This window comes from Scardinius erythrophthalmus (assembly GCF_964197995.2).
Source record: "Scardinius erythrophthalmus genome assembly, chromosome: 6".
In the NCBI taxonomy this organism is placed as follows: Eukaryota; Metazoa; Chordata; class Actinopteri; order Cypriniformes; family Leuciscidae; genus Scardinius; species Scardinius erythrophthalmus.
The window spans coordinates 31,669,953-31,685,874 of NC_138226.1; the positions used below are offsets into that span (position 1 = coordinate 31,669,953).

General features: G+C 37.7%; 1 protein-coding gene across 2 annotated transcripts; it reads right to left on the minus strand.

Moving 5' to 3' along the window:
- Positions 1-171: 171 nt before the first annotated feature.
- Positions 172-15,352, minus strand: scel (sciellin). 2 transcript variants are annotated; one of them, XM_081368105.1, is made up of 35 exons: positions 15,229-15,352; positions 13,500-13,547; positions 12,999-13,104; positions 12,759-12,821; positions 12,569-12,658; positions 11,615-11,650; positions 11,433-11,477; positions 11,287-11,343; positions 11,098-11,178; positions 10,786-10,839; positions 10,632-10,661; positions 10,474-10,542; positions 10,311-10,382; positions 10,084-10,137; positions 6,273-6,302; positions 6,102-6,164; positions 5,914-5,967; positions 5,686-5,715; positions 5,513-5,575; positions 5,349-5,402; positions 4,232-4,261; positions 4,058-4,120; positions 3,436-3,489; positions 2,722-2,751; positions 2,550-2,612; positions 2,385-2,438; positions 2,066-2,095; positions 1,905-1,976; positions 1,742-1,813; positions 1,463-1,519; positions 1,321-1,377; positions 1,160-1,228; positions 971-1,079; positions 621-723; positions 172-526 (listed from the first exon to the last, which is right to left on the minus strand). In XM_081368105.1, exons 2-35 carry the CDS (start codon positions 13,537-13,539, stop codon positions 510-512), a joined length of 1,971 nt encoding a protein of 656 aa, XP_081224231.1. In that variant the 5' UTR covers positions 13,540-13,547; positions 15,229-15,352; the 3' UTR covers positions 172-509. The 2 variants fall into 2 exon arrangements, with proteins under 2 accessions (XP_081224231.1, XP_081224230.1); XM_081368104.1 differs by having other exon boundaries at positions 11,287-11,346.
- Between the last annotated feature and the right edge of the window lie 570 nt (positions 15,353-15,922).

The window sequence follows — 15,922 nt, forward strand, 5'->3', positions numbered from 1 at the left end:
ACGAGTCTCTTTAATATAAATACCTTAGACACTTCCAACAGAAGCATGTTCATAATAGCAGTGAAAGGTACTGCATGACTATACTCTGGAATGACGCTCAACCAGATCTGAACAATAAAAACAATCAGATGAAAACTCAGGAGAAATTACAGATTCTTATCATCATAGCTTATAATTCTTTAATATAACAATATTGACAAAAAAGTACAATAAAGACACTCAAAACACAAAGTAAAACATTTATTATCACATACGAGCATATGATTATTCTTAATTTAAAATATTCTTCTTATTTTAGTAATTAGATGATATGCTTGTCACATCATCAGGGAAGTATAGCAATCAATGCAATTAATAAATGCCCCAAAGTCTATAATCAGACAGAAGTCCACCACCAAAAATGCACTTCAATACCCGAGTCCAAATCAGAGCTATGGGAAAGTTTTGGTAAAGGCTAGTTCATTTGCTGTCTATTTCTTAACATCACTTAATGGATGGTAAATGTAGTCTCAGCTGATCCATTTGCCTGTAAAACAACGTTTTATTTATTTAGCAAGTATATTGATAGTATGTTTCAGAATACTGAAAAAAATATATAGTAGAGTGTATAGTCTTCTTACCCCTAGTGACACCAAAGCAACTCTCACAGTAAATTGCACGACGGTAGACCCATAAGCTGTCCCCGGCCTTCAGGTGTCCCAGAGACGCATTACACACCCCACACTAATAATACAAATAATAATAATAATACTCTTTTAAAATAATTTTTCTTGAATTAAAAATCTTTATAAATTCTTGAATTAATATTATAAGAAAATAATTATGAAAACCATTTTAGTTGATAAGTAACAATATATTTTTTATACATTTCATTAATAATATTAAAACTTTCATATTCCATATTACATTCATATCATTTTCATAAATATTGATATTTTTAATATGCTTAATGTGAGTTAAAAAAACGAACCTTGAAACAACTTGCATGACAGTTTATATTCATGTCATCCAGAATCATCTTTTCATCTGTGTACATGTTTTTTTGGCAGTATGTGCAAATGTCCTTTGAACTCACTGTCCTGCAATAAAGTGAAAAGCATTTCACATGTGCACGACACATGGCATCAAACTCTGGCATAATTCAATTCCGTTTCCATACCTTTCCGGTGTTGTGTACACAGTTGTAGAGGTTTTTGATGTGAGGGAGTCAGACAGGTAATCAACGGGCCTGTGGATAAAATTACATGACTAAGTCTACAAACCCCATCAAATCTAATCAGTAATTCTTGTAATGTTTAACTGACAAGACATCAATCGAACCTGCTCTCGAATGATGATCTGGTGTAAGAAGGACTTGTGACAGTACTCCACTCATTTCTATGCATTTAAAAAGATAGAGACGTGTAATAAACAACAAATAACGTATCAGGCAAAGATGCTTAAATAAGAAATATCATCCTACCTGTCATTTGTTGAATACACAGTTCTGATGGTTTTGGAGACCGATACATCCTCGTGACTGTAGGTACGATAAAATTCCATGATAGAATAAACACTACTGTACGGAGAGCTCTAATGTAAAGTTGTGAGCTCTGACAAAGAGTCTAAACACGAATGAGCACCTGCTTTTGTGTTTTTATCATGGCAGTCATAAGACTGGTTAATCTACTTAAAAGCCAAGGCAAATGTCAAACTCGCCAAAAATGGGTTCACACCTTATAAATATGCAAATGCAACATACCTGTCATCATGTTTTGTGTAGGTTGACTTGATTGATGTTGGTATGAGGGTGTCAAACAGTTGATCCTCAGTGCTGTAGAAAAGCATTTAGTGATGTTCTTTGTCTTACAGTGAGTGAAAAGCATTTACAGGCGTTTACTTGGAATTATCTGTCAGGATCTCACCTCTTTGTGGATCGGAGAGAATATGATGTTGTTTTAGCTGGTGAAACATCCTCCTTGGTGTAGGTTTTGATGCTAGAATTGAAATAAAAACGAGGTTAATAGAGCAGCCTCATTATTTCAGGATAGTCAGCAATCTGTGAGCAAGGCTGTGGTTACTATACCTAGTGGTGGTCTTGAGAGGTGAAGTGGGTCTAGATAAAAAGAATGATAGGATATAGTTTAATACGCTCACAAAACAGCTAAATACAACAACAGCAACTGAATTAAGATATTGTTAAGTATTCAAAATATCCTTAAAATCATATAATGACCAAAGTATATATTTTTTTTCTTTTTTCCCACAAGGGATACATAGATATTTGTAGGAAAACTGAGAATTCTGACAAAAGATATAGGAAGCCTATATACATCAGGATAGACATGTAGTAAATTTGTGAGTCGTGACCCTTCAGTTGAGAGGAACTGATCTATGACACTCACACATCAATGATGTCCTTTGATGACTTCACAGTAACCACCTCAGTCTTGTAGTCACTTTAGAGACACATAACATGTGCAATGAGCAACATTTCAGTCTCTAAATGAAAGTTCAGTTCCTTACACTGCATTATTTTTTGCAATGAATTTAACAATTCAAGTTCTCACCTCTTTGTGGAGTAGGATGTTGTTTTAGCTGGGGAAACATCCTCCTTGGTGTAGGTTTTAATGCTGTGAATGAAATTGTTAAAGGTTAAGAGAGAAGACACATTTTTCAGGTTAGTCAGCAATCTGGATGTATGTTTTTTTTCTGGTTAGTCAGCAATGCTGTTTACTGTACCTTGAGGTGGTCTTGACAGGTGAAGTTGGTCTAGACAAAATGAATTATATATTTGATTTTAATACATACACAAAACACAACAAAAGGGTTTTGGACAAAATACCCTTAAAATCAAACGTCCAAGTTTATTACTTTTACCACAAACAGTAGGCCAAACAACATGCAAAAATAGTAACATTACCCTTGTCAAAAAAGTTGTTTTATTGTTTTATTGTATTGAATGTGCACTTCAAATCTTCAAGTATGTTTTTTTTAAACTGTACTTTCAGATAATATAAAATCAATGAAATAAATGAATAAACACCACTTAGATGTACTTTCATGACTGTCTCTTAACACTTATGTGCACTTTAAAAAAAAATAGCACTTTGTAATAATGTCAAATGAAAAAGCTTTCCTTTAAAGTCTATTTTAAATCATTATGTTTTAATAATCTTGTTATAGTTTAAAGAACTACACTTTTTTGATGTGTTGACTAACATACTAAAGCTCATGTAAAGTAACTGATTATAATTTTAACTGTAGTGTGTTATTTGACATTACTTAATTGTAACTTCATCATTACAAATGTGTAATTACAAATATATTTAAATACATGACATACAAGTACATTCGGCAATACACTTAAACTGTATTTGAAAATACATAAGATGTACTCAAGAGATTTGTGGGTCGTGACCCTTCAGTTGAGAAGAACTGATCTATGACACTCACACATCAATGATGTCCTTTGATGACTTCACAGTAACCACCTCAGTCTTGTAGTCACTTTAGAGACACATAACATTTAAAATGAACAACATTTCAATCTCTAAATGAAAGTTTAGTTTCTTGCACTGCATTATTTTTTGCAATAAAGTAGGGATGCACGATATATCGGCCACCATATCGGTATAAACCGATTTTTAAAGTTGAAATTTTGGCCGATATATTAAAGCCGATACATTTTTTTTATTATTTCCTTCAGCTGAGACACTTCAGATACACAATGTTCGCCATGATGGTTTTGAATTGCTTGAAATATGACTGGAGTCACTTAAAAAAAGGAAAATACAGTTAAATGCAACATGTGCAAGTCTGCCGTATAAGCAACATGAAATTACAACGAAAACATTATAATTGTGTGCTTGGGACATGGCTCTTAATGATGAGATGTTTGTTTTTGTAATCAGTCTCTCAAAAATCATATAAAAATGTGGATTCAGATTTTTCGGCCAATATATCGGTTATCGGCTTTCAAGTATAAACAATTATCGTATCAGCCAAAATTTTCATATCGCTGCATCCCTACAATAAATATTACAATTGTGATGTGAACAATATTTCAGGTTCTCACCTCTTTGTGGAGTAGGATGTTGTTTTAGCTGGGGAAACATCCTCCTTGGTGTAGGTTTTGATGCTGTGAATGAAATTGTTAAAAGGTTAAGAGAGAAGACACATTTTTCAGGTTAGTCAGCAATCTGGATCCATGTTTTTTTCTGGTTAGTCAGCAATGCTGTGTTTACTGTACCTTGAGGTGGTCTTGACAGGTGAAGTTGGTCTAGACAAAATTAATTACAGGTTTCAGTTAAATAAACGCACAAAACATAACAAAAACACAACAGCAACTGAAATTTAGTTGGTTAAATTTTACATTCTACTACAGGGGTTTAGGACAGAATAAGTCAAACACAGAACTTTAATACTTTTACCATAAACTGTATATTCCAAACAATATGCAAAAAAATCTAACATCACCCTTGTGAAAAAGAAGTGTGAATTAAAGTATTGTAATGAATGTGCACCTGTACTTCAAATCTTAAAAGTATATTTTTAAAAAACTGTACTTTCAGATAATATAAAAATGAATGAAATAAAACACCACTTAGATGTCCTTTCATGACTGCTTCGTGACACACTTTTAAAAAGTGCACTTTAGTAATGTCAAATAAAAAGATTTACTTTAAAGTATATATAAAATCATTATGCTATCATAATATTGTCATGTTTTAAAGAACTACACTTTTTTTGATGTGTTGACTAACATATTAAAGCTCATGTAAAGTACTTATAATTTTAACTGTAGTGTATTATTTGATATTACATTTAAAGTTAATATTTGAAACTTACTAAATTGTAACTTCATCATTACAAATGTGTCATTACAAATATATTTAAATGCATGACATACAAGTAGGCTACATTCGGCAATACACTTTAACTGTATTTGCAATTACATAAGATGTACTCAAGTCCTGCGTGGGTCAAAAATACTCTCAAGTTCAGTTAATTGCATTTAATATAAATGAAGTACAATGCATTTTACATTAAATTGCTATTAACACACAATTAAGTGTCTGAAAACAGTTCACACAAGTTTATACTTTTAAAGTATATGATACGTAGATTTGTTAGAAAATTGAGAATGTTGACAAAAGATATCGGAAGCTTTTCTCCTCCCTTTTAAAATTTGATTAAACCTATTTATCTTGCTATTCTACCTGTGAGTGATTATATGGTTAGCTGCATTTTATTATTTTCATTTAGGATTGTTTTGTTTCTGTTGTCAGTGACCCATCAGGATAGACATGTAGTAAATTTGTGAGTCGTGACCCTTCAGTTGAGAGGAACTGATCTATGACACTCACACATCAATGATGTCCTTTGATGACTTCACAGTAACCACCTCAGTCTTGTAGTCACTTTAGAGACACATAACGAGTGCATGAGCAACATTTCAGTCTCTAAATGAAAGTTCAGTTCCTTACACTGCATTATGTTTTGCAATGAATATAACAATTCAAGTTCTCACCTCTTTGTGGAGTAGGATGTTGTTTTAGCTGGGGAAACATCCTCCTTGGTGTAGGTTTTAATGCTGTGAATGAAATTGTTAAAGTTTAAGAGAGAAGACACATTTTTCAGGTTAGTCAGCAATCTGGATGCATGTTTTTTTCTGGTTAGTCAGCAATACTGTGTTTACTGTACCTTGAGGTGGTCTTGACAGGTGAAGTTGGTCTAAACAAAATTAATTATAGATTTGATTTGAATAAAACACAACAAACGTGTTTAGGACAAAATACCCTTAAAATCAAACGTCCAAGTTTATTACTTTTACCATAAACTGTATAGGTCAAACGATATGCAAAAATAGACATGCAAGAGATTTGTGAGTAGTGACCCTTCAGTTGAGAAGAACTGATTTATGACACTCACACATCAATGATGTCCTTTGATGACTTCACAGTAACCACCTCAGTCTTGTAGTCACTTTAGAGACACATAACATTTACAATGAGCAACATTTCAGTCTCTAAATGAAAGTTCAGTTCATTTCATTGCACTGCATTATTTTTTGCAATAAATATAACAATTGTGATGTGAACAATATTTCAGGTCCTCACCTCTTTGTGGAGTAGGATGTTGTTTTAGCTGGTGAAACATCCTCCTTGGTGTAGGTTTTAATGCTGTGAATGAAATTGTTAAAAGTTAAGAGAGAAATGTTCAGGTTAGCCGTCAGCCATCTTGATCCATGTTTTTTTTCTGGTTAGTCAGCAATGCTGTGTTTACTGTACCTTGAGGTGGTCTTGACAGGTGAAGTTGGTCTGGACAAAATGAATTATAGTTTCAGTGTTAATATACACATAAAATTAAAAACAATCACACACACACACAAAAGATAATAATGTAATTATGAGATCATATCAGATTACACAGATTTTACACACAGGCAGTGACACGGCACAGTATACCGAAATAGATTACTGTTTAACTGTACATAAAAATGTCCTTAAAATCAAACACTGAAATTCATTATTATTAATATGAACTGTATAGGCCCAACAATATAAAAAGTTCTCTTACGAGAGGTTCTCTTGTATTGCGTAAGTTAGCTAACGCTACGGGTATAGTCAGCTTTTCTCGAGATATGAAGCCAAAAAATTATCCTTAATTTTTATTCATTGTCAACGCAGTGCAGCAGCTAGCAGAACTTGAGCAGGCTATTTAGCGCGCTCATTGGCTGCTCCGCGGCAACTGCATAAGCCTACCAGTGAGCCTGGCGTGACGTCGCGCCCTCACGCATCACAGCCCACCAGAATGGGGGGTGGCTAGCGTATAAAAGGAAGGCTCGGAGGCTGATTCTCTGATTTTCGTCTCTTCAGCGAAGCTCTCCGCATCGCTGCACTCTGAGAGAAGCCGCCGCCGTTGAAACAAGCGCCTGCAAGCCGAGGAAAGCGTCTGAGGAGCCAGCCGTCTTCGCCGCCTTCAGCCATCCGTGCTTCGCTATCCGGCGACAGTATCCTTTTTACTAGCGCTTCTGCTGTGTGTTCGCCGCCACGACACACTTCTACTAAAAGAGCCGAGGCGTTTGTTGCAAAATGCCTCGTATTTCCTGCGGCTCGTGCCGAGCCCATCTCAGCGACAGGGACCGCCACGTGATCTGCGCTCTCTGCCTGGGACGTGATCATGCAGCCACCGCCATGTCTTCGGGCGGCTGCGAGCTTTGCGAAGAACTGCCGATGTCGACCCTGCGGGCTCGACTCGCCTTGTTTGACGCTGATGCTGCCACTCCGCCTGTCTCTGGGCCGCGTAAGAAGAAACGCCGCTCACAGAGACCACCGGAGTCTGATGGGCCAGCCAGGTTTTCGCCGGAGCCTCTCCCGCGAGCCTCGCTCTCTCCGTTTCCGCCCCCGCTTCCCGACCCGCAGCTGTCGGCTCCTGCCCGCATTGCCGTCGCCTCAGGGGATGAAGCGGATGAGGACGCCATCATTGACAGCTGCTCTATCCTGGCTTCGGACAGCGAAGAGTGGTCCGGATCTCACCGCTCCACCTCCTCTTCGACCCAGGAATCTGGCCGGGCCCGCGCCAGTGTGGACAACAAGCTTCTCCGCCTCCTCACTCAGGCTGTCGAGCACTTAGGCCTCGAATGGTCACCACCGAAGGCGCCCGCGCCTAACAGGCTCGACGGGTGTTTTCTGCCTAGCCGCCGCCAAGCGCCTGCCTCTAGGCCAGCACCCTTCCTGCCCGAGCTCCACGCTGAGCTTTCCAAATCCTGGAACGCTCCTTTCTCCGCGAGACTCCGGTCACGCTCATCCAGCCAGCGCAGGCCGCCTCCCCCTTGGGGCCCCCGGCCTAAGATCTCGCTGAAGCCCGAGCCTGCAAAGTCCTCCTAGCATGCGCAGGGAGGAAAAGACGGTTGGGTCCCGCCGCGGCCGGACCGCCGCCAAAACGCACATATTTACCTCTGCCAGTCCCCTTAGAAAAGGCTACAGCAGTAGTGTTCACCGCAGCCAACGAGTCAGTTACACAACTCGCTTGCCTGCACACAAACGCCGTTCTCACGGCGACACAGAGCTCCTCATAGCCCCGCACTGGGAGAACCAGACATGGTTCCCGGAATTAATGCGACTGGCAGACTCAGCCCCATGGCCGATCCCGGTGAGAAGAGACCTTCTCTCTCAAGCCCGCGGTTCGATCTGGCATCCCCATCCAGAGCGCTGGTCTCTGCATGCGTGGAGAATCAACGGATACTCGTTGATTTGCCAAAAGGGGTCGTGAACACGATCACGCAGTCTAGAGCCCCCTCTACGACGCGGCTCTACGCGTCAAAATGGTCTGTGTTTAACAAGTGGTGCACGGGGAAAAATCTAAACCCACATACGTGTGGGGTTTCGTGGGTTTTGTGCTTCCTTCAGGAGCTGCTGGACGTGGCAGGTCCCCCTCCACGCTCAAAGTTTATGTTGCGGCTATTGCAGCATTCGCTGACTCGGCGCGTGGCCGCGCATTAGGAAGGAATGAATTCATCATCCGCTTCCTCAGAGGAGGATGAATCCCCCACGGCCCCCCTCGGTTCCGATTTGGGATTTGTCTTTGGTCCAAGAGGCCCTGAAAGCTTATCCCTTCGAACCTTTGGACACTGTGGATCTGAAATACCTCACGTTCAAAACCATTTTTCTGATAGCTCTGTCTTCAGTTAAACGTGTGGGTGCCTGGCACGCGTTATCAGTTAACGCGGCGTGTCTTGAGTTCGGACCTAATGACTCAATAGTCATTCTCAAACCGAGACATGGTTACGTCCCCAAGGTGATGGGCACTCCTTTCAGAGCGCAGGTCATTTCCCTCTCAGCCCCTACCGGCATCCGGCAGCGAGGCTGATAGTAACCTCCTCTGCCCTGTCAGGGCTCTGAGGAATTACGTCACGCGCTCCGCCGCTTTCAGGCGCTCGGAGCAGCTTTTCGTTTCATTTGGAGGGCGCACCAAGGGTCTCGCCGCCTCGAAACACAGTCTGTCCAGATGGATAGTGGACGCTATTGCGGCAGCTTACGCGTCCAGAAACCTGCAGTGCCCCTTGGGCATCCGGGCTCATTCCACCAGAGGCATGGCCTCATCGTGGGCTTGGTCCAGTGGGATTTCCATTCATGACATTTGTATAGCGGCAGGTTGGGCCTCCCCCTGTACATTTGTTAGGTTCTATAACCTGGAAGTTCCCGCCCTGCAGGCTAAACTTCTATCAGTCTAAGTGGTGTGTATGCCCTGCCCAGACTATTGTGCGCGGGCTACTTACTCGATTTAGCTCTCCTGGTTGAGCTGCACCAGAAAGGGTTGTGTCAGTATCTGTATAGACCGGCCGAGCCGCTCTACACCCCCTAACGTGTGCTTATGAACATGTGTTGGCCCACTCTGTCGGCCACCTGTTTCCCACCTATCAGTGTTCACCGGGCTTCCCCTGGGACTCATGTTGTGGATGCTAGGCGCGCTTGGCGTTGACAAGGCGTTCCCGTAGCGTAAGCTAACTTACGCAATACGAGAGAACCTCTCGTAAGAGAACGTAATCGGTTACTAACGTAACCTCGGTTCTCTCTAGAAGAGGGAACGAGTATTGCGTAACCCGCCGTGCTCGCGCCACAAGCTCATGTCGCTTCAGTCGACGAGCCTTCCTTTTAAACGCTAGCCACCCCCCATTCAGGCGGGCTGTGACGCGTGGCGTGACGTCACACCAGGCTCACTGGTAGGCTTATGCAGTTGCCGCGGAGCAGCCAATGAGTGCGCTAGATAGCCTGCTCTAGGTCTGCTAGCTGCTGCACTTCGTTGACAATGAATAAAAATTAAGGATAATTTTTTGGCTTCATATCTCGAGAAAAGATTACTTTACCCGTAGTGTAAGCTAACTTACGCAATACGAGAGAACCTCTTCTAGAGAGAACCGAGGTTACGTTAGTAACCGATTACGTTTTTTAATAACATTACATGCTAAAACATTTGACCATTTTGGTTTCTAAATGTAGACAAAAATATATGAAAAATGTTTTTGCAAAACATACATTTTATTTAAATAAACTTCAGTTAAGACCCTTCAGTTGAGAAGAACTGATCTATGACACTCACATATCAATGATGTTCTTTGATGACTTCACAGTAACCACCTCAGTCTTGTAGTCACTTTAGAGACACATAACAAGTGCATTATTTTCTGCAATAAACACTAGATCTTTTAATATCAGTTATTGGACTACAGAATCTTGTGGCGTGATGAAGTTGATATTCTAATTAAAATTAAATGAATAGGATGTTGTTTAAGTTGTTTAGTTCATAAATATGCAAATGCCACATACCTGCTATCAGGTTTTGTGTATGCTGACTTGACTGGCGTTGGTATGAGAGTGTCAAACAGTTGATCCTCAGTGCTGTAGAAAAGCATTTAGTGATGTTCTTTGTCTTACAGTGAGTGAAAAGCATTTACAGGCGATTACTTGGAATTATCTGTCATGATCTCACCTCTTTGTGGATCGGAGAGAATATGATGTTTTAGCTGGTGAAACATCCTCCTTGGTGTAGGTTTTGATGCTAGAATTGAAATAAAAACGAGGTTAATAGAGCAGCCTCATTATTTCAGGATAGTCAGCAATCTGTGAGCAAGGCTGTGGTTACTATACCTAGTGGTGGTCTTGAGAGGTGAAGTGGGTCTAGATAAAACATACAGTATTATAGATTTAATGTTAATACAAACCAAAAATAAAGTAAATAAGCTAAGATTAATTTAATTTAATTATATGATTGTGTTTCTCCTATATAATCTATGTCACTCACCCATCAACAGTGTCCTTTGATGACTTCACAGTAATGACCTCAGTCTTGTAGTCACTTTAGGAACATATAACATGTGCAGTGAGACATACAGAGACCATGAAAAGTATTGCACACTTAAGGCACAACTGGATATGAAAGTCATTAAATTACATAACATAGACCAAATCATCTTAATTTTGAACAGTATATCTATTATTTTATAATTTACAACCAAAATTAATTTTGTGCGGAAAGCATGAATTTGAAAATCAAAGTTGCTTTAATATTTTGTTATATGCAACAAAAAAATCAAACATCAAATGCATGATTTACCCAGAAGTCTTGGTCTTTAGAGCTGCCAGGTCTTTATCAGTGATTGTTTCAGACTTGGTAAATGATTTCACTACATCCTGCCTGAGGACAAGAAGACAACACAGTTTAGAAGAGTTAAAGCTGACCTTGTCATTCATAACATGCAAGTAAAGAGTGTGAAATAGTTTTGATATCCTCTCAGTATCTTACTTGGTAGTGGTCACCGTTGTCTCGGTAATCTTTGAACCATTGATTGTTGTTGTAGAACTGCTGAAAGAGCAATCATCAGTTTTGTAAGAAGCTAGTCTTCATTCATTCAATCATTCATTTAACCAGGCGTGTCTCAGATGCTTTACCTTGTCCTGGGCAGTGTTCTCACGGTTGTTTTAGTTCCTATGGTTCTGTAGGGTTGGGTTGAAAAGATGATTGAGCTCTTAAAATGTTTTAAATTCCCAGCATTTTTGGCTTACAGACAGCAAACATGGGTGATTAATCATATTGAACAGTTGAAAGTTGTGATTTATGTATATATTTTTACCTGGTTTCATTCAGCTTGTCCTGGCTGCCACCAAATCTGCACAATGAAAACAATCACGTAAGACTCTTTGATCTAATTTTATCACATCAACTTTTTACAAAGCACCATATCATGGAAGCCCATTTCTTCCACACATAAGAAAAAAATGTTTTGTTAAATCATAATTATGACATAAAAGTTTTGTGAAAATTATGACATTATCTACATTATGAGATATTAATCCATAAAAGTAGAAATCATGAGAGCCTAAGTCATTAAAATAGAAATTATGAGAGCTTAAAGGCATGTTCGCACCAAGAGCGATAACTATAACGATAACTATATTATAGTCCACATCACTGGACAGTATCGCAGGACGGATTCTGATTGGCTGTCAGTGTTTTTATCGTTCATCAAAAACTTTCTTAAAGTGATTCCAACGATAATGTTTCTCTGTGCCGTTATCAATAGTTGTGGTCATGACTCTGCAATTCTTTTACATTTAGAACGATTTTTAGAAAATCTTCATCGTTAACTTATTATTCTAGTTATCGTCCTTGGTGTACATGGGCCTTAAGTCATAATAATGAGTTAAAAAGATATAGATATTTTGTAATTATCATGACTTTTTGTTATAACTATGGCTTTTTTATCTCATAATTTTGACTTTTTGTCATAACTGACTTTTTGTATCATAATGTCAACTTTTTATGTCATGATTTCAACTTAAGTCATATGAATTGTTTCATAATTTCTACTTAGTATCTCATAATTTTGACTTTTTAGCTCATAATTATAACTTTTATATCAAAATTATGATTTACCAAAGCATGCTTGATGTTTTCTTATGTGTCGCTGATGGGCTTCCATAAGAGTGAGTATTGTTATGTACTGTGTAATTCAAATGCACATTTGTAAACAATGTGTTTAATGTACTGTATGAAAGTGATAAGTGCATCTTCAGCAGTGCATTACCTTTTAGAGAGAGCTAGGACAGAGGTACCTCCTGGTGAAGTGGGGACGGTGGTGGTTTTGCTCTCGATTTTGCTAGTTTTATCTTGAGGGCTTTGTGGAAAAAAGAAGGATCTCATATTCATATAAAAAAAATTATGTCAACACGTGGGATATACACACAAAAGTGTTAAGACGAGATTAACTAGGCTACCTGACAAGGTTTTCGTTTGACTTGTAACGGCTCAGAACAGTTTTGCCAAAGTTCGGGTCGTTTCTGTTGGGAAACGGGAAACACAAATTCATCCCGTCAGCTGTTTAGTCTGTCAGACACACATAAATCCCATTGACAAAAAGCATCTGAAAGATTTACAACCATATTACAGAGGAGAGGTGTTAAACAAGTTGTATCTATCTAGTTTGCTGTCCATTGATGAATGTGTTGAAAACTCACTCCACTTGCTTGTCCTCGTTCACATTTGCCCTGATCCAGCTATTGTCCTTCAGCAGGGATGCTTTCTTTTTGCTGTCCTCTACTGCTTTAGTACTTGAAGTCGTACCTGTTTTCAACAAAAAGTATTAGGCAAATAACTTGATTATGGATGTACATATGATATATTAAGAACTTTACTTCGATGGTCACCTTTTGACATTCTACTAACTGTAAGTAACTTTGCAACTACATGTCAACTAACTCTCATTTGAGTATTAGTAGTGTTGCATACTGTTGGTTTTAGTGTTCGGGTTAGTAGAATAAGCTGACATGTAGTTGCAAAGTTACATATAGTCAGTTAAATATCTGTTGGGAAGCATCACAATAAAGTGTTATCAGATATTAAGCAGACAATCTACTAATACTCCAATGACTGCTAGTTGACAAGTAGTTGCAAAGTTACTTATAGTTAGTATAAAGTGGATTGTCGAATAAAGATGTCATTTTAATGCATCTTCTCACCTGCTTGGACTTTACTGTATGGTTTTCCAGTGAAAGACATGGTTTACGCTGTAAGATGGAATTGAAACACATTATTACGTTTGCAGTGGATACAGTGTAGTCACAAGAAAAGACATATTGAGTATGTCAATGCAGCATCATGTTCATAAAAGGCATAATTTCACAATTTACGGTTAGTACATTCCAGTGTTGATGTAGCATTGTCCTTTCACTTCATACCTCCCTGGATACACCCAAAACTAGTCTGTCCTGATCCCTGTAGAGACACACCCTTCAAACACCTGCCACTGAATCCATGGCAACATTCTCGTGTTTTGAAAAGAAACGTCAGTTGTATTGCAATTAACAACATCAGCTGAGAGGTTTCGATGGATTTTATGTAGCAAAGGTAATAATTGTAAAAAGTGGTAGTGATAATTGAAAAATATTTTTATATTTGCTCCATATTTGGGTAGCTGACATTAAATACTTACTCATGGACATGCTACACACTTAAAAGTATTTTAAACAGCTCTTTATTTATTTATTTATTTATTTATTTATTTATTTTTGAAAAATATTATGCATGCATGTATGACTAACTTAGAGACTACACTATATATATATTATATATATAATGCATGTATCTTGTGAATGACTACCTTTTAGAGACTTGATATATATATGTATATTACACACACATATATATATACATTATTTTTTGAAAAATATTATGCATGCATATGACTAACTTTTAGAGAATACACTATATATAGTGTATTCTCTAAAAGTTAGTCATATATGCATGCATAATATTTTTCAAAAAAATAATGTTCCGTATTCTGTATAACACACACAGACCTGTCAATCAAAGTTGACCAAAACAAAACAACCAAAACATTAAACACATCAAACAAAAATACAGTAAAAACAGTAATATTGTGAAATATATTACAAATTAAAAGAACTGATTTCTATTTAAATATATCTTTAAATGTATTTGTTTCCTGTGATGCAAAGCTGAATTTTCAGCATCATTACTCCAGTCTGAATAAATCATCCTGCATTTGCTGCTCAGCGAACTTTTCTTTATATTATTATTATCAATGTTGAAAACAATTTTTGCTGCTTAACTTTTTAACCATTCAAACATTCATGGTAAGATTAAAACATATAGAAATTAATACTTTGGAAATGATGCTGAAAATTCAGCTTTACCTTCACAGAAATAAATTACATTTTAAGATATTTAAATAGAAAACAGTTAGAAAAAATAGAAAAATTTAATTTATAATAATATTTGGCAATATTCCTGTTTTTACTGTATTTTTGTTTAAATAAAATATTTGACCATGTACTACTAAACTTCTGTGTAGATTTGACTTCTAATTTGAGCAGAAAACCACTGTCCCTGTTTATGACAAAAACCTCTATTCTAATTTTATTTTGAAAAAGCAATAATCTGAGACAATGTCATGGTCTTCAAATCCACCTTGACATTGAACACTGTTTTAGTAAAGTGCACTGCGAAATACTCAACACAACATTTAATTAACTGTTCACACTGTGTACATAAATCCATATGCCAAGAGAATCCAATTGAATTAAAATGTTTTAGTAAGATCAAACTGTTAACATAAAACCCCTTTGATTTTAGAAACAAAAAGGATAAAAATATGAACCATGAAAATGATTGACATATATAATTAGAATAGAATCAAGAGAAACACCTATAGTGTGTATATCATACCTTGGTATTTCAGGTGCGCTGATGTGACAGAGTTCTGTTGAGAATAATATACCGTTTACTGCTCTTTCCCTCTTACATATTTGACATGGGTAGGGAAGGACCAGTGAAAGGTGTGGCTTCATACGAGAGCAACTGAACCTGAACTGTCAGCACAGCAACGTAGTTTACAGTAGGGGTGTGTTTTATGAGGTCAGCTGGGTATGATGAAAAGGCACTAAGTAATGAATGTCATTGGGACATATAATTGTAGGAAACTATGCGAAAGCCGCCATTACAACCTTCAATGTCAAGATAAGACTGTTTGGGGTGTTGTTCTTCAGGTTTAAAAGTTCAAAAGTCTGCCATTCTAAATGTTTATTTATTTTATTTAGTTACATATTTTGCCAGCAATTATTGTCGTTCAGAACTGTAACTTTATAAAACTATTCAGAGCCTTAACTGTTAGCAGGTGTGCAAAATCATTATTATTTATTATTACTTCTTAAAAGGCTGTGTCAAAACCTTTTAGCAACTGTGAAAGTCAGAGTTATGTCGTAAAGGTTTTCTGTGGTGCTTGGCCAGACTTAAAAATAAAGGTTCTTTATTCACTGCAAAAAAATCCTTTTCTTACTTAGTATTTTTGTCTTGTTTCCAGTCCAACTATCTAAAAAATTCTTAAATCAATAAGCATTTAGAGAAGTTAAATGACATAAGA

What these genes read in the sequence shown, in the direction of transcription:
- scel (XM_081368104.1), bottom strand. Translation starts at nt 13,539, where the DNA reads ATGTCTTTCACTGGAAAACCATACAGTAAAGTCCAAGCAG. An exon ending in TCAAACGAAAACCTTGTCAG is followed by an intron (nt 12,659 to 12,758) that starts GTAGCCTAGTTA and finishes TTTTCCACAAAG; the next exon opens with CCCTCAAGATAAAACTAGCA. An exon ending in CCTGTCAAGACCACCTCAAG is followed by an intron (nt 5,576 to 5,685) that starts GTACAGTAAACA and finishes TTTCATTCACAG; the next exon opens with CATTAAAACCTACACCAAGG.